This window comes from Pantherophis guttatus, chromosome 1, assembly GCF_059756535.1.
Source record: "Pantherophis guttatus breed Tessera chromosome 1, ASM5975653v1, whole genome shotgun sequence".
In the NCBI taxonomy this organism is placed as follows: Eukaryota; Metazoa; Chordata; class Lepidosauria; order Squamata; family Colubridae; genus Pantherophis; species Pantherophis guttatus.
Genome location: NC_142063.1, coordinates 340,392,439 through 340,411,545, shown reverse-complemented (window position 1 = coordinate 340,411,545; position 19,107 = coordinate 340,392,439). Strand labels below are relative to the sequence as shown.

At 46.2% G+C, this 19,107-nt stretch overlaps 1 protein-coding gene across 1 annotated transcript in view; it reads left to right on the top strand.

Annotated features, from left to right (window-relative positions):
- AATF (apoptosis antagonizing transcription factor) overlaps window positions 1–19,107 on the top strand; it is a 114,196-nt gene that overhangs the window by 43,374 nt on the left and 51,715 nt on the right. Inside the window, exons 5-8 of the mRNA XM_087883453.1 lie at window positions 6,014–6,125; window positions 9,261–9,459; window positions 11,995–12,159; window positions 15,831–15,914. Of these exons, the coding sequence (XP_087739579.1) occupies window positions 6,014–6,125; window positions 9,261–9,459; window positions 11,995–12,159; window positions 15,831–15,914 (560 nt within the window). The remainder of the gene's footprint in view (window positions 1–6,013; window positions 6,126–9,260; window positions 9,460–11,994; window positions 12,160–15,830; window positions 15,915–19,107) is intronic.

Below are 19,107 nucleotides of genomic sequence, written 5' to 3'. Positions count from 1 at the left end.
CCTTTTTTTCAGTGCTGCTGTTAACTTTGAACAGTCATTATAAATGAACTGTTGTAAGTCAAGGACTGTCTCTATTTTCTCTCTCTCCTTCCCCCCCCTCAGGTTTCCCATCAGGAAGGAACAATATCACTGTGTTTCAGGGGTGAAATCCAGCAGGTTCTGATAGGTTCTGGAGAACCGGTAGTGGAAATTTTGAAAAGTTCGTAGAACCAGTAGTGGAAATTTTGATTAGTTCGGGGGACCGGCAAATACCACCTCTGGCTGGCCCCAGAGTGGGGAGGGAATGGAGATTTTGCAGTATCCTTCCCCTGCCACGCCCACCAAGCCACGCCCATAGAACCGGTAGTAAAAAAAAATTGGATTTCACTACTGCTGTGTTTTACCAGAAACGTAAGGTGCACGCTGGAACGTCCTCACGACAAGACTTCCCTTTTTTTTTAATCGTTCCCTCCCTAAAATGGGAAGGCTTCTGCTCCGTCTCAGCAGGCTCAGCAAGGACGGTACAAGTTACTTGCTGAGCTTTGTGGTCAAGTGGAAACTCCACTCCTTGGTTTGCTGTGATCCAATTCCAGTACCTTCATTCATTCTGTCTGTCTTCCTGTCTTTCTTTCCTTCCTTTTTTCCTTCCTTCCTTCCTTTTTCTTTCTTTCCTTTCCTTTTCTTTCTTTCTTTTTCTTTCTCTTTCTTTTCTCCTTCCTTCCTTCCTTTTTTTCTCTCCTTCTTTCCTCCTTCCTTCCTTCCTTCCTTCCTTCCTTCCTTCCTTCCTTCCTTCCTTCCTTCCTTCCTTCCTTCCTTCCTTCCTTCCTTCCTTCCTTCCAGTATTGTTGGCCGCCTTGAGATCTCACCAGCGAAAAGACTGAGGGCTAAATGCGGTGCTCAGGGTCTTTAATAAAAGAGGCAATAGGATAAACAAAACCTTGAAAATGCAAGAGATGGAAACCTGGGAATAAAAGGCCTAGCAGTAAAATTAAACAGCGGGACTCGCCCCGATTGATAGAACTCATCAGGCTTAGATGGGCTTTTGAAAATTGAATAAAAATGTCCTGTCAACGGGCAGAGATAACAGAAAGAGGGCCGGTTTGGTTGCCTTTGGCAGTCGGTGTGGCATCGAGGCTGCATTCTGAATTGATGAATCTCGGCTGCCTTCGTCCCTCCTCCATTAATTCTTCTGCTGCTTTAGGTTAGACTTCCTCTTGACATCCACACTTATCCTTAAATAACTGTGGTGCAAGGGTTATTGTCCCTTGCAAGAGAAATACTGTGCAAGAGAAATAATTTGAAACTGGGGGAACTGCTATTCTTAGCACGCAATTCTCCCGTGACATTAATACAGAATAGAATAACAGAGTGGGAAGGGACCTTGGAGGTCTTCTAGTCCAGGGGTGTCAACCTCGAATTCATTGAGGGCCACATCAGGATTGTGGTTGACCTCTGGAGGCCGGGTCCGCGTGGCCGGGTAGTCACAGCAGACTGCGTGGGTGTGGCCAGGGTGAGCATGGCCAGCTCGATGTCACTCATGTCGGGGCGGGGTGCCTGTGGTGGCCCGAGCAGGCCTGGGGGATCCATTATCTCCAGCACGCACCTAGGGGGCGAGGTGGGGGCAGCCCCTTGCTGGTTCCAGGGGGCCCCCGTGGATCTGACTGTGTTCTAGCCTGGATGGCCGCCACCAAGTTGTAGGTCAGCACTCAGCTGGCCTGGACTGGGGCCGGGGGCCGATCTTTTGCTGTTTCCATGGCAGCCCCACAGGCCAGATCTAACCACTTTGAGAGCTGGAACCAGCCTGCAGACCTTCAGTTTGACACCCCTGTTCTAGTCTAACTTTGTGTTCAGGCAGGAAACCTTATATCCGTGTTGGCGAACCTATGGCACGCGTGCCGCAGGTGGCATGCAGAGCCATATCTGTGGGCACGCGAGCATTACCCTAGCTCAGCTCCAGCATTCAAGTGTGCACCGGCCAGCTGATTTTCAGGCCTTCCGGGCCCACTGGAAGTCGGGAAACAAGCCGTTTCCAGCCTCCAGGGGGAGGGGGAAGCCCATTTTCCCCCTCCCCAGACTCCAAGAAAGCCTCTGGAGCTTGAGGAGGGCGAAAAATGGGTCTACCTGGCCGACCGGTAGCCTTTTTGCCATCGTGTGCCAAAAGCGCAGTGGGGTTGCACGTACATGTGGGCGGGGGTCACGCATGCATGCGGGGGGGGGGCACTGGGGGGCATTGAATTATGGATGTGGGCACACGAGGGTGCGACACCCCCCCCCCCCGCACTCCCCCTGTTTTTGGCACACGACTGCAAAAAGGTTAGCCATCACTGCCCTATATCATTTCAGACAAACGGTTGTCCAATCTCTTGTTAAAAGCTTCCAGTGTTGGACCATCCACAACTTCTGGAGGCAAGTCGTTCCACTGATTAATTGTTCTGTCAGGAAATTTCTCCTCAGTTCTAGGTTGCTTCTCTCCTTGATTAGTTTCCACCCGTCGTTTCTTGTCCTACCCTCAGGTGCTTTGGAGAATAGTTTGACTCCCTCTTCTTTGAGGCAGCCCCTGAGATTTTGGAACACTGCTATCATGTCACCCCCAATCCTTCTAAACTAGACATACCCAATTCCAGCAAACCGTTCTTTATATGAAGAACGGTTGAAGAGCTGAAGAAGCTTCTTGGAGGAGTGGGGCCGTGAGTGCCTGTGATGCTTTCTTGCGGTGACGCTGTCGCGAGTGGAGCTTCTCACGCAGCCCGATGGCCAATAGGCTGTGGCCCAGTGGTGATCCGCGACCCACAGGTTGGGACCCCTGATTTATACAAATAAAGCAGAGGAATGGGTGGATGAATAGGATCAGCTTGAAGAAAACTTTACCAGTAAAAACCCAATGGTGCTTTTTTTCCCCCAAGAGGCAACTGGATTTTCTGATTTTTCTTTGAAGACGTTTCGCTTCTCATCCAAGCAGCTTCTTCAGCTCTGACTGGATGGTGGGGAATGGAAGGATTCCAGTCAGAGCTGAAGAAGCTTCTGGGATGAGAAGCGAAACGTCCACCCTGAGTCTCTGGAGAAAGGCGGCATATAAATTGAACTAAATAAATAAAATAAATAAACGTCTTCAAAGAAAAACCCAGAAAGTCCAGTTGCCTCTTGGGGGGAAAAAAAGCACCTTTGGGACAACCATGATCTGGATGAATCTCTGTAGACGTTCTTTATATGTTTTAGCTCCAGTCCCTTAATCATCTTTGTTTGCTCGTCTAATAAAATGACAATTTCCCCAACCTCCCAGTCTGTAGGCCCATAGCCCACAATGAACAGAGATGATAGTAGGGGTAATACGGCAACTCGGTCCCTCTCTCTTAGCCCTTTCAGAAACTGGCATCCAGAGCAGAAGTAATACATATGTTGCCGTCTCTCTGCGTGTGCCAGTTGTCAGCGGCAGGGATGCCTCCCCTCCCTCCCTCTCCCCCTTTTAATACATCTCCAGTGCCTTCACCATTCAGGAATAAATATGTAATGTGCTTGATGGCAAAAATAATTCCCCCCACTTTTATCTCGGCTTTGTTCCTCTGGAGAGCTTGCCTGCCATTCCTCCGGCACGGTGATATGATGCCTCCTTTTGTGGCCTTCTTGTCGCTGGCTAAAACCACTGTTCGGAATGAATGGGCCGGCTCTTTTCGACTTGCTAAAGCTGGCAAGAGGGAGACAGGCTGGATACTAGAATGTGCAGAAATGAATAGATTAACACAAGCAATTAGTAGAAGAAAAGGAAGAATCTGACTATTATAGTGGTGTTGTTAGTTGCAAAGTCGTGTCGACCCGTCGCAACCCCATGGATAATGTTCTTCCAGGCCTTCCTGTCCTCTACCATCCTCTGGAGTCCATTTAATCTCACGCCTAGTGCTTCAGTGACTCCATCCAGCCACCTCATTCTCTGTCGTCCCATTCTTCTTTTGCCCTCCATCTTTCCCAGCATGAGGCTCTTCTCCAGGGAGTCCTTCCTTCTCATTAGGTGGCCAAAGTATTTGAGTTTCATCTACAGGATCTGGCCTTCTAAAGAGCAGCCAGGGTTGATCTCCTCTAGGACTGACCGGTTGGATCGCCTTGCAGTCCAAGGGGACTCACAGGAGTCTTCTCCAGCACCAAAGTTCATAGGCCTCAATTCTTTGGCGCTCAGCCTTTCTTATGGTCCAACTTTCACAGCCATCCATTGCAACTGGGAAAACCATAGCCTTGACTATACTGTTATAATATATGGCAGGTTTTTTATCAATGGTTAGAGAATAAAGATGATGAAAATTAGAAATAAAAGTAGAGGAGTGAAATATGGAAAATGTATTAACAAAGTTAAATAAGTTGAGGATTGTCATAATGCTAGGTATGCTATGTATTAGTATTAATTTAAGAATAGATAAAATAATGAACATGGCTGTAAATTTTAATTGTTATTGCACAAAAGATTTTGTACCCAGACGACACACTGATTAATGAAAGATGAAATGTTTGTATTAAAATAAGATTAAAAAAAATTAAAAAAATAAGAGGGAGGGAGGCATGCAGGCACAGGATAAATGGGAAATGTGTTCTGGGCTATTTTCTTACCGCTAATCCAGAAATGTGGCTTCTAGATTTAAATATAAACAGACAAGTCTATCCATTTCCCCTAATGGCGGTATGGAGGAGGCCCTAATTTGGGAAATAGTATTTCTTTGCATGGAGAAGGCCATACCTTCCACCTCCAGAATCTCCTGTCAGAACTGATGGCTCAAAGTCGTTTCTTAGGCTTTGCAAACCTTCCACTAATAATTCATCAAGATTGCATGTTTCTCAGATATAGGAAGCCCTTCATTGGATCTCATTGTCTCTATTCAGTGTTTCTCAGCCTTGGCAACTTGAGCTATGTGGACTTCAACTCCCAGAAGTCTCCAGCTGGCTAGAGACTTCTGGGAGTTGAAGTCCAAACAGCTTAAAGTTGGAAAGTTTAAGAAATGTTGTTCCAGTTTAATATGTTTATGGAGATTCTCAAGTCATCCCGGTCATGGTTGTCCCAAAGGTGTTTTTTCTCAAGAGGCAACTGGAATTTGTTGTTGTTTTTTGAAGACGTTTTGCTTCTCCATCCAAGAAGCTTCTTCAGCTCTGACTGGATGGTGGGGAACGGAAGGATTCGATACTCCTTGCAGACTGCTGGTCATTTGCATCCTTTTAGATAGTTGTGGAGGCCACCTGGAGGTTTGTCTGTGGCATCAGAGTCACCTGAGTGGTGCAAATGGGTGTGGAACCTTCTTGGAACTGCTGAAAGGACCCTGTTGACTGGAGATAGATGATGTCTTACAGTCCCCCTCTGTCGAGAGAGGGCTGCTCAATTTTGACATAGATGGCTTCTTTGACTCCTCTTTCAAACCAGCTTAATAATTTTGGTTCCAGTTTAATAGCTTGAGGCACGAGCTCTTCATAAGTGTTTCGGGAGCTACCTGCGGTATGGAACTATGAGACTAGTGATCTAATTTAGCGGAAGGCAGCTTTTTGTCTTTTCTTTCTCTCTTCATTCTCTGTCAACTTCCTTTACGACAATTGGCCATTCCAGAATTCTTCTGAATAGGTTGTCAGCTTTGCGAGGCAGTCCAGATAAGAAACATGTACAGGTAGTCTATGATGAACAACAGGTAGTCTTGACTTATGGGACCATAATTAAACCTGGTTAGGTGCAAAAAATCAGGAAACAAGATAGTTCAAGTGACTGTAGGTTAATTGCATGTTAACGGTCTCTGCAAGAATCTGAACTGCTCAAATATACTTTGGATAATATTTTACAAACTTTAGGAATTACCTAAGCATTATATATAAAGGAAAAATACGTTTTCTTATCTGCGTTAAGAGAAAGTTAAAGAAATGTATAGAGAATCTCTACAGGCTTTCAGGGGTGGAGAAGTCTTCCTCTGAGCAATATCCCAACCTGTCAGGTTCTCAACAACCTCTTCTCCTATCAAGTGGGTAACATTTCTCGCAGAGTCATCTTAACGCACTTTCTCGTTTTGCTCCGCAGGTTACAAAGCGTTAAAGGCTTTGCTGAGAAGCCTGGTGGATCTTCAGGATGAGCTGTGGCACCAGAACTCGGGGACCAGACATTTGGTAACAGGACAAAAGAAAGAGGAGAGGTAAAAAAAGATACCGATGGCGGTGGCCAAGCAACGGGCGGGCAAAGGCCACAAAACACCTTTCCAACATCGGGGCGGAGGGCAGGAAAAAATGAGATGGGGGTCATCCCTTGAACCCAACTTGCAATCGCAATTGAGCCAAAAATTTATGTTGCTAAGTGAGACGGTCATTAAGTGAACTTTGCCACACTGTACGGCCTTTCTTGCCAACGTTGTTAAGTGAATTGCCGCAGCTGCTAATTTAGTAACACGGTTGTTAAGTGAATTTGGATTCCCCATTGACTTAGGCATGTTCAGCATCTGGTGGCCCGAAGCTACAGGCAAGTGAACAGATTAACAGAGTTGGAAGGGACCTTGTAGGTCATCTAGTCCAACCCCCCGCCCAAGCAGGAGACCCTACATCATTTCTGACAGATGGCAGTCCAGTTCTCTTCTTGAAAGCCTCCAGTGATGAAGCTCCCACAACTTCTGAAGGCAACCAATAGTTGATTGCTCTCAGTGTCAGAAAATTCCTCTTTATTTCCAGGTTGAATCTCTCCTTGATCCGTTTCCATCCATTATTCCTTATCTAGCCTTCAGGTGCTTTGGAGAATAGCTTGACCCCTTATTCCTCTCTGTGGCAGCCCCTCAAATATTGGAAGACTGCTATCATGTTTCCCCTTTTCCTTCACTAGACTAGACATGCCGAGTTCTTGCAACCATTCATCATACGTTTTAGCCTCCCGTCCCCTAATCATCCTGGTTGCTCTCCTCTGCACTCTTTCTAGAGTCTCATTTAAGCTAATTTAAGAGAAATTGAAATTTAATTTCGTGTAAGGAATTCTTGGGAGTTGATGTCCGCAGGTTGTAAAATTGCCATAGTGGCCCCCCACCTGTGATTTAAACTTAGAAACCTGGTCATGAGTGGCCTTATTGATTGAGGCCGAAAAGGAGCCAATTCTGAAAAAATCTGGCAACAGCAATGTCTTGATTTAGGGGTGGGAAGGCACTGGAAGACTACAATGAGGCTTCTGAAATAATACCTCGCTTGCCCAGTTATATATAAAAGTAAAGGTTCCCCTTGCACGTATGTGCTAGTCGTTCCCGACTCTAGGGGGCGGTGCTCATCTCCGTTTCAAAGCCGAAGAGCCAGCGCTGTCCAAAGACGTCTCCGTGGTCATGTGGCCGGCATGACTCAACGCCAAAGGTGCACGGAACGCTGTTTCCTTCCCACCAAAGGTGGTCCCTATTTTTTCTACTTGCATTTTTTAACGTGCTTTCGAACTGCTAGGTTGGGAGAATCTGGGACAAGTCACGGGAGCTCACCCCGTTACGCGGCACTAGGGATTCGAACCGCTGAACTGCCGACCTTTTGATCTACAAGTTCAGTGTCTTAGCCACTGAGCCACCGCGTCCCTTATATAGATACATTTCCATTCTCCCCTTTGCATTAGGCCTAAGGCTTATCCAGGGATAAGGTTCAGAGCTGTCGAAAGGCTTGTTCCCGTTTCATAGGGTATTATCTGCCTGTGTGATTACATGGCTTTAACGGGGGATTAGCTATTCATAAGGGGGGGGGGGAGAGAAATGCAATCAGCCTCTGTTGACCATAAGGCTAAATGGAAATGCCATATTCAGGGGCAGTATACCATTGAAGGCCAAGATGATATGAAGCAGCAAAGGATAAATCCGCTGCTTTAACAGACTAACGGAGTTGGAAGGGACCTTGGAGGTCTTCGAATGTGACCCCTTGCTCAGGCAGGAAACTCTATACAGGTAAGTCCTCGACTTAACAACACTTCATTTAATGACTGTTCAAAGTCACGACAGCACTGAAACAAGGGAGGTATGACCCATTTTTCACACTTAACGACCATAAGCAGCATTTGACCAAAATTCAGACACTTGACAACGGATTCGTATTTATGACGGTTGCAGTGTCCCAGGGTCGCATGATCCCCTTTTGACAAGCAAAGTTGATGGGGAAACCAGATTCACTTAACAACTGCAGTGATTCACTTAACGGCCGTGGCAAGAAAGGTCGTAAAATGGAGCAAAATTCACTTAACAACTGTCTCACGTAGCAACAGAAATTTGGGCCTCCGTTGTGGTCCTAAGTCTAGGACTACCTATATCAGTGTTGGCTAACCTTTGTGTCGTTGCACGCATGAACCCATTATGCAATGCGTGTGCAACCACCTCACCGCGGGCCCCGGCCACTTACGCATGCACGTGTGACCCCCCCCGTGCTCCCACCACCACCGTGCATGCATGCACGACCCCCTCGCGGGACCCCTGCCCCCTGCGCATGCACACACGACACCCCGTGTGACCCCACCCCCGTACATACGTGCGCGACCCCATGCATGTAAGTGAGACCCCGTGCACACTCATCTCCTGCATGCTTCCCCCTCCCCCCCCAGCGCAGGCGCAGCAGAGACCCGAAAATCAGCTGACCGGCAGGAGGCTCGTGCGCATGCACGGTGGAGCTGAGCTGGGGCAACGGCTCACGTGCCATCAGAAAGGGCACTGCGTGCCACCTCTGGCACGCGTGCCATAGGTTCGCCATCACGTACCTATATCATTTCCGACAAATGGTTGTCCAGTCTCTTCTTAAAAACTTCCAGTGTCGGAGCATTCATAACATCTGGAGGCAAGTTGTTCCATTGGTTAATTGTCCTCACTATCAGGAAATTCCTCCTTAGTTCTAAGTTGATTCTCTCCTTGATTAGTTTCCATCCATTGCTTCTTGTCCTGCCTTTAAGTGCTTTGGAAAATAAATTGACCCCCCTCTTCTTTGTGGCAGCCCCTGAGATATTGGAAGACTGCTATCATGTCGCCCCTAGTCCTTCTAAACTAGACATACCCAATTCCAGCACCCATTCTTTATATGAAGAACGGTTGAAGAGCTGAAGAAGCTACTTGGATGAGAAGCAAAACGTCTTCAAGGAAAGAAAGTCCAGTTGCCTCTTGAAAAAAAACCATGTTGCTTCTCTCCTTGGTTAGTTTCCATCCCTTGGTTCAGCTTGACAGCTTTGCCTTTAGGTTGCCCGTTGCTAACCAGGTTTAGTGATAAAGCCGTACTAAAGAAAGAAAGCTATCGGGAGATGCTCGGACAGCTCTGTAGGCTAATTGTGCCACCATCTTTATTGTCAGCGATGAAGAGATCTCAAGTGGCAGCGATGAAGCTGAGGAAGAGAAGAGGGTTGTGCAGAGGCCACCCAAACGGAAGCTGGAGATGGAGGACTACCCCGAATTCGCGTCCAAGAGGTTTGCTGAGTTTCGGGTCTACAGAAACAACACCTTACAGAAGTGGCACGACAGGACCAGACTGGCTTCTGGCAAACTGGGCAAGGCAAGTATTATTTCTTTATAGAGGTGCTGGGGAGTGATGCATGGTATGAACTCACCAGCAAGAAGCCTGGTGCCTGTGAGTTCTAGTCCCACCTTAGACACAAAAGCTGTCTGGGTGACTTTGGGCCAATCCAGCCAGGAGACTGAGTTCTGGTCCCACCTTAGGTATGAAAGCTAGCTGGGTGGCTTTGGGCCAGTTACCAGGAGTCTGCGAGTTCTAGTTCTGCCGCAGGCATGAAAGCTGGCTGGATGACTTTGAGCTAATCACCAGGTTGTGTTGAAGTGTATTCTTGCCTTCGCATGAAAACTGACTGGGTGCCTTTGGGCCAATTGCCGGGGAACTGTGAATTCTAGTCTCACCTTCGGTATGACAGCCGGATGGGTGACTTTGGGCTAATCACTCTTTCTCAGCCCAACCCACCTCACAGGGCTGTTGTTGTAGGGAAAATAGGAGGAGGAAAGAGGTATGTTTGCCACCTTGAGTTATTTATACCAGAGTTCCCCAGCACCCCACTCAATTTCAGGCTTGACACCAACCAGAGTTCCTGGTTGGCGGTCCAAAGTGGGGGGAGTGGGGAAAGGGGATAGTTTTGTGGGACGGACAGGCGCATGTGGGTGCTCCTGTTGGTCGTGCAAGTGGGGACATGAGCATCCACAAAGACCCTTGCGTGAGTGGGCCACAAGTGCCCACACCACAGCGATGCTCACGTGAATGGACTGCAAGTGCCCATGCAAGTGGGGCCGTGATCACCCATGCGAGTGGGGCTGCTAGCGTCCGTGATGCTCGCAGCGACGCTGTCGCAAGTGGGGCTACTCACACGGCCCAGTGGCCAATAGGCCATGACCCAGTAGTGGTCTCCGGTCCTCCGGTTGGGGACCAGGGGTGAGATCCAGCAGGTTCTGACAGGTTTTGGAGAACCGGTAGCGGAAATTTTGAGTAGTTCGGAGAACCAGCAAACACCACCTCTGGCTGGCCCCAGAGTGGGGTGGGAATGGAGATTTTGCATTATCCTTCCCCTGGAGAGGGGTGGGAATGGAGATTTTGCAATACCTTTCCCCCAGGAGTGGGGAGGGAATGGGGATTTTGCAGTATCCTTCCCCTGCCACGCCTACCAAGCCATACCACACCCACCAAGCTATGCCCACAGAACCGGTAGTAAAAAAAATTGAATTTCACTACTGTTGGGGACCCCTTATTTATACAAATAAAGCAGAGGGAGGGATGGATGGATGGATTACCTTGAAGAAAAATTTACAAGTAAAAGTATCGTATTTTTCGGAGTATAAGACACACTGTAGTATAAGACGCACCTTAGTTTTTGGGGAGGAAAATAAGAAAAAAGCTGATTGGCAGGTGGATTGGCCTCCCGGAATACCCCCAGTCAGCTGTTCCCAGAGGTGAATTTTAGCAACAGGTTCCTTGGTTGTGAACTCTGTGCCTTGCTTTTTTTTGCTTTTTTTTCTGTCTTTGAAACTTCTGAAACCCCGTTTCAGAAAAAACTTTTTTTCCTGCCCCTGAAAGCCTCCGAAACAGAGCTTCAGGGAAAAAAAAAAAAAAAGCCTCTGAAGCTCTGTTTGGCGGCTTCTTTTCTGAAACTTCATTTCTGATGCTTTTTCGCACCTCTGAAACCTCCGTTTGAGAAGCTGGGCGGGGCTGCATTCGGAGTATAAGATGCATCCAGATTTTCACCCTCTTTTGGTGGGGGGGGGGGGGGAAGGTGCATCTTATACTCCGAAAAATACAGTATACCCTCCCAAAAGCAAACAATGTCATGACTGTGTTAAAAAAATAAATAAATAATGGCAGGAAAGATATTCTGCTCATTGGCTGGTAAAGGAGGCAGAATGCGGCTGCGCGGGTGGTAATGGGAGCGACATGGTGTTCCCATGTAACACCTCTCCTGCACGAGCTGCACTGGCTCCCGGTGGTCTTCCGGGTGCGCTTCAAGGTTTTGGTTATCACCTTTAGAGCGCTCCATGGCTTAGGACCTGGTTACCTACGGGACCCCCTACTACCACAAACAGCCTCCCACCGGCCGGTACGCTCTCATAGAGAGGGGCTCCTCCGGGTGCCGTCAGCCAAACAATGTCGACTGGCGGCCCCTAGGGGGAGGACCTTCTCTGTGGGGGCACCTACTATCTGGAACGAGCTCCCCCCGGAGATACGGAGGATCCCGGATTTGCGCACCTTCCGCCGTGCTCTTAAAACCTTTTTATTCCACCAGGTGGGCCTGGCCTAATCCTTTCCCTCTTTTCTTTTTAATATGCAAATTTTAATCTGTTTTTTAAATGATTGGGGTGTTTTAATCTATCTGGGCCAAATTGTCTAATTTGATTTTATCCTGTTTTTAAATTTTGTATTTATGTATTTTACTGTTTGGCTGTTCACCGCCCTGAGTCCTTCGGGAGTAGGGCGGTATACAAATCAAATAAAGATAAATAAAGATAAAGTTGGGGTAGGGGTGGGGGGGGCCGTGGCTGGGAGAAACCTCAGTGTTTTTTCTGCTTTCCCTGACATTGCTTGATGCTCTTCCAGGGTTTTGGTGCCTTTGACCGATCCATCTTGACTCAAGTGGATCACATTTTGATGGACAAAGGGAGGTTACTCCGACGGACACAGACCAAGAGGTCAGCATACAGGGTGCTGGGAAAAAACCCCTCGGCTGCTGAGGTGCTTCCACAAACCGAACTGGACGAGACGGTAAGGAATGACACAGATTGGACCAAGCAGGGGGAACAAATTGATTCTTTTATTTGGAGGAAATTGATTTTGGGGCGGGGGGGAAGAAAAGCCGATTGCAACAAATTTCAGGTAGTCCTCATCTTACGACCATTTGTTTAACGATTGAAGTTATGACAGTGCAAAAAAAAAAAAGAAGAAGAAGTGAGTTACAACAGGTCCCTGCACTTACAGCCATCATAGCAACCCCATAGTCACATGAGCACAATCATGTGACATTTGGGTCACATGATCATCATTTGCAACCTATCCAGGGGGCTTCCAACAGGCAAAGTCAATGGGGAGGAAGCCGGATTCGTGATTCACTTAACGAAAAGGTTGCAAAATTGGGCCTGGCTTACTTAACAACTGCATCACTTAGCAACAGACGTTTTGGTCCCAGTGGTGTTTGTAAGCCAAGGACTCCCTGTCATGCCCTGTTATATGACTCTGGTGGTTGTTAAATGAATCGGTTTAAACCATTTAATGGGCATTTTTTTTTTTGTGGTCGAGTGACCGCGGGATATTTGCAAGTCGCCATAAATGCAAGATGGTTGCTTAGAGCCCCAAATGTAACCACATGACCACAATGTGTGCGCAGGCATGTGCTTGCAATTGTCGTAACTCCAGGTCTGTTTAACTTTAAGCTAAGATAACTTTATTGTCTTTTTTTTTTTTTTTACTGTGAGTACACCGGTATACATTGAATATGAAAATTTGTTGCCTACTCTCAAGAGAAAGTATATATCTAACCAAACACATAACACACATATACACATGCTATATACATATATAGTTTCTCTCTCTCTCCTCTCTCTCTCGTTTTTATCTTCTCTCTCTCTCCTCTTTCTTTCTTTCTCTCTCCTGTCTCTCTCTCTGTCCCTCCTCTCTCTCTCCTCTCTCCTCTTTCTCTCTCCTCTCTCTCCTCTTTCTCTCTCCTGTCTCTCTCTCTGTCCCTCCTCTCTCTCTCCTCTTTCTCTCTCTCTCTCTCTCCTCTCCTCTTTCTCCTGTCTCTCCTCTTTCTCTTTCTGTCTCCCTCTCCCTCACCTCTCCTCTCTTTCTCTCTCTCCTCTCTCTCTCTCGTCTTTATCTTCTCTTTCTCTCCTCTCTCTCCTATTTCTCTCTCCTGTCTCTCTCTCTCTCTCTCCCTCTCCTCTCCTGTCTCTCTCTCTTCTCTCTCTCCTCTTTCTCTCTCTCCTCTCTCCTCTTTCTCTATCTTCTCTCTCTTTCCTCTTTCTCTCTCTCTCTTCTTTCTCTCCTCTTTCTCTCTCTCCTCTCCTCTTTCTCTATCTTCTCTCTCTCCTCTTTTTTTCTCATCTCTGTGTCTTTCTCTCTCTCTCTCTGTACACACACACACACACACACACCGTCCATTTTGAATACATAGAGGAAAGAGGGAACTTTGAGAGTTCACAAGGTCGATGCTCTATGGAACAAAACTGTGACTGAATCTAGGTGTTCTAGGGCTACCCGAAGCCTCCTCTCAGAAGGCAACAAGGAACTTTAAATGGTCACTTAAGTGACCGGTTGCTTAGCGAGAACTGTCTGTAAATTGCTTCCTGCAAGGTTAGTTAGGTGGGCCGAGGTGGAGCAGCGTTACCAGTTTCCTTTATGGTAAAAGGACTGTTCGGTACAGCTGGGTGACATGTTAGTTTGAAGAGCCACATCTTGTGAACTGTCCTGTTTTGCATGCGCTTCCCTCCGTCCCCCTTTCAAATCCCGGATAACCAGAGTAATATGTCACGTTTATAAGCTATCATCTGATTTGAAAAATCAAGGACTTGTTTGCTTGAGCTGCATAAAGACTTTTGATGGATGATGGTCTTCTCGGACCTTCTCACTCCATAAAGAATAGCACATATGAAAGGGAACAGACCAGCCCTGCCTTCGGTGTCCATTTGAGTATACATATATTAGAGATGAATTGTGTATGTACGAAAGCGTCTCTTGGTTTTGAAGTCAAAGCATGCCCCCAGATGCTCAAAACAGCTGATTTAAAGTTCAAGGCAGCAGCAGCCCTTTTGAAATGGGAGATTTCATGGTGTTTCCACACTCAGAACGAAGCATTTTTGCATATTCTTAAGATTTCTGGAGCAACAAATAGCAAGCACTGCGAGAGAGTTGTGGCGAGGTTAGAAAAGGAAGGAAGAGTAGACAGTTCCTCCCAAAAAAGGAAGCGAGCCTTGTTGGCAGCTTATCTCATAAACAGCCTTTCAGTCCAGGTGACGAGAAAGCTGAGAAGAAAAAAATTGAAATTATCCAAGGAGATTCTGCTTTAGCTCTTAAATGGCAACTCAGCCCAGGATGGAGGGAAAGCTGGAAAGAAGCATTTCAATGTGTTTAAGCATCTCCATCTTAATGAACTCACCAGAAAGGAGGGTAGGAAATTCCGCTTAGGCTGCCCAAGATTCTCTGTTGATCCCAGAGGAGCATTGAATAAAATCTGGTTAGTCCTTGCTTACTTGTTCCTGACTTGTAGTGCGAAATCTGACGCTTGTGGTACCTTAATAGCAATAGCACTTAGATATACCGCTTCATAGTGTTTTTACAGCCCTCTCTAAGCGGTTTACAGAGTCAACATATTGCCCTCAACACAGTGGTGAAATGTAAAATTTGTTACTGCCGGTTTTGTGGGCATGGCTTGGTGGCGGGATTAATGTGATTGGGTGGGTGTGGCCAACTTTTTTTTTTAAAGCATTTTTTTCTACGGTTGAAGAGGTTATTTTAAAAAATGCTTTTAAAAGGCTCTGACAATCCCAGCTGAGTTGCCTGTTTTCTTTTAAAAGCATTTTTTTTTTGCTTTTAAAAGAAAAAAAAGCCTCTGACGATCAGGCAACTCAACTGAGATCTTCAGAGCCTTTTAAAAGCATTTTTTTACAACCTCTTCCCCGAAGAGGTTGTAGAAAAAATGCTTTTAAAAGTTAAAAAAAAAAGTTGGCCACGCCCACCCAGTCATATTACCCCCCACCAAACCACGCCCACAGAACCGGTAGTAACAAATTTTACATTTCACCACTGGTAAGGAGACATTCTTCAAATGTCTGAACTACACATTGCTTTTCTTCCGGTTACATCTTTTGGCCTGGCAGGTCAAATGGAGGAAGCCAGAATGGCTCGCACTTAGACTTACATACTGCAATACTGCCGGCTACTTCTGCTGACTGCCGGCTGTCTACAGTTCGACAGTTCAATCCTCACCAGCTCAAGGTTGACTCAGCCTTCCATCCTTCTGAGGTGGGTAAAATGAGGACCCAGATTGTTGGGGGCAAGATGCTAACTCTGTAAACTGTTTAGAGAGGGCTATAAAGCACTGTGAAGTGGTATATAAGTGCTATTGCTATCTACAAAAGCCACTGTGAATCTAGATCGGTAGTTCTTAAACCGTTTGACTCAATAACTCCTTTTCCCAGTCTCAAATACTGTCATTATCTTCACCCCCAAGCCCCCCAGGAACTGTTATTTTACACAAGTTTTGGCAGTGGCGTTCTCAAACTTTACCGTTGACTCACAAACAAGCAAACACAAATGGCTCCGCTACTCCCAGGGTATGCCTGGATTATCCCCCACTCACCCACCCCAGTTTAAGAACCACCGTTCTAGATTGGAGCTGAGACGGTCCTCACAGAAGTCTCTTTTCTTTCTCGGCCTTCTAGGAGACGCTTCCTCCAGCGATGTCAAATGCCCACCTCAAAGACCTGGACGAGGAGATCTTCGATGACGATGATTTTTATCATCAGGTGAGTCCCACTTGACAAGTGCAGAGTGTTGAAGGAAAGGCACCTGAACATGTTAAGTGTCCTCTACTGTTGTTTTCATCATCCAGTTGAAGAGTTTATGGCAGGGATGCAGTAGCCAGAAGAAATGTGTGAAAGAGAGTTTTACACACACACACACACACACACACACACACACACACACACACACACACACCCCTCTCAACTCATCTGCTTGCTGCTGAGGCCAGCATAGCTGGGCATGAGTAGGGGAAAATATCCCTCTAAAAGCACATTCAGATGTTCTCCTTGGATGCCCGTTTCCATCCTGACTCACATGCGAATGAACTGAAAAGCGTTACTAGATAGCGTGTTTCCCTGTTCTGTCCCAGCTACAGACCCCAAAGAACGCAGCACACACAAAGTCCGTACAAACTTTAGTTTACTAATTAAGGACTACTAATGAGCTTTCTTAGTAGTTGTTCGAACACAAGTACAGTTTAAATCAGTCTTTTCTGAGCAAGGGCTGTTAATTTAACTTCATTAACAGCTGACAATCCAAAGAATAATAACTCAATTCTGAGGCACAGTATTTCAGATAACCGTAATCTTACTGTGGTTGGCAGAATGCCCAGAAGCAATTTGCAGGAAAACTGACAAGAGAGAAACAAGAGCCAAAGCAAACGTTTCTGGAATCAAGATGCGAAGGAATATGAACGAAGTTGTTTCCTGCAAATTGCATCAGTCGTTGTCCTTCCTTAAATAGGCTAGGGGAGTGGTCAATAAGCCCCAAGCCTTACTCTCGGGGAGACTTCCTCCTGAGGAGCCACTCCTGCTTTTTGGCAGCTCTGCGTGCTCGTGCATCGAGAAGAGGCTCCTCCTCTTCTTCCTCTTCACTTAAAGGAGCTTCTAGAGGTTCTGAAGGCCCTGACTGAATCCCCGCCTCTGGCACCACATCTTCTCCAGCCTCCTCACTGTCTGACTCAAGCACCAGTTGCACAGGCTGCTGGCGCACCACCACACCAGCCTCCTCGCTGTCGGAATCAGCTACTAACTGCACTGGCTGCTGACAGGTCACAACATTCCCTGAAAATAAAACCCAAGCGGAAAATTAGCCCTAGCATGATTTTTTTCAGGATATTGTAATATAAGCCCTACCCCAAAAATAAGCCCCAGTTAAAAATTGTCAGCCAGACAGATGCATTTAGTACTGTATTTCCCCGAAAATAAAACCTAACCAGAAAATAAACCCTAATTCATCTTTGGGAGCAAAAATTAATATAAGACCCGGTCTTTTTTTAATTTAATTTAATTAATTTATTTATTTATTTTATCTTATACATCCAACAAACGTTAAATCTATAGCGGTCTACATCACAACGCGAGAAGGAAATAAACTTGTCCCATTACATATATAGGGTAACCTACAAAAGTCTATTACATATACCAATTGACATGCTTATCCAATACCTCTATTTGTAGCTCGATTTGAAATCCCATTATACCATTGACTCCAAGGTATATAGTAATCTGTGTCCCCCCCCATCCTTTCAGTATCATAGTAAGCCGATCTGATTCCGGTCTTATTTTCAGGGAAACACAGTACTCCTTGGCTAATGACCGTAATGGAGCCTGCCCATCACAGCCGTAAGTCACAACAGTCATAAATTGGGCCACTCATACAACCAACCCGATTGTACGATCTTTTTTGCCACAGTCACTAAGTGAACCAATACAGTTGTAAAGTGACTGTTGCGATCATTAAACAAACCAAGGCCTGACTGTGGACTGGTTTTGTCGAAAACCAGAAGTCTAAATGCCATTTTTTGGGGGTATCGTGACCGTGGGATGCTGCATGTATCACCAAGTATCCGACACGTGATCTCGTGACGGCGGGTGAAGGTGGCCATCGAAACTTCAGAACTGGCTCATAAGTACCACGAGGCAGGTCTTTCGTCCTTTGTGCTTTCAAATGGTCGCTAAGTGACTGGCCATAAGTCGAGGACTATCTGTATTGTGAATAAATAGCAATAGCCAACAGTATTTTAGACTTGTATCCTGCCTCATGGTGTTTCAGCGTTCTCCTGGTGTTTTACAATGTGGAAGCATTATTTTGCATATTGCCCTCAAGCATCTGGGTCCTCATTTTACCAAAGGATGGAAGGCTGAGTCAACCTGGAGCCAGTCAGGATCGAACTCCAGACTGTGGGCAGAGTTAGCCTGCAATTCTGCATTCTAAAAGCCTCCTAAATGTTCCTTTCTTTTTTTTCCTTTCCTTAAAAAAAAAAGTGGGGTGTATTTGAACCCAGGGACAAAATGTTGTCCATTCCTGCAGTAGAGTACAGATGGCCATAATTGAGCCCAAAATCTGTGTTGGTAAGTGAGAAATTGGTTAAGTGAGTTTTGCCCCATTTTACGACTTTTTTTGTTACTTTGTTAAGTGAATCACTGCAGTTGTTAAATTAGTAACACGATTCAGTGAATCTGGTTCCCCCATCGAATTTGCTTGCCGGAAGGAGATAATTAGAAAATTGCATGAGAATTAGAGTTGGAAGGGACCTTGGAGGTCTTCTAGTCCAACCCCCTGCTTAGGCAGGAAACCCTGCACCATTTCAGACAAATGGTTATCCAACATCTTCTTAAAAACTTCCAGTGTTGGAGCATTCACAACTTCTGCAGGCAAGTTGTTCCACTGATTACCGTATTTTCGGAGTATAAGACACCTTTTCCCCCCCTAAAAGGGGGTGAAAATTTAGGTGCGTCTTATACACCAAATGTAGCCCCGCCCACCCACTGGCCCCCACCCTTTGGCCTCTGCCTCGCAGCAATTACCTCCTTGCAAGCAAACAGCAAGAAAAACCAGCTCCTTTCAGCTTCAGCACAGGCTAATTAGCATAAATTGATTGTATCGGCCTCCCGATTCTCAGCTGATTTGCTCTCAGCTGTTTTGCGCAGGGCTCTGCTGCTTGCTGCAAAGAGGTAAATTGCTGGAGCAGATTTTTTTTCCTAATAGCTAATCAAGCTATGCTGAAAATGAAAATGAAAGTAAAGCAGGCTGTTTGCTGCAAGGAAGCAAAATTGCTCAGAGGGAGAGGGAGATTTCTTTTTCTTCTTTTCCTCACCAAAAAAGGTAGGTGCGTTTTATACTCCGGTGCATCTTATACTCCAAAAAATATGGTAATTGTTCTAACTGTCAGGAAATTTCTCCTTAGTTCTA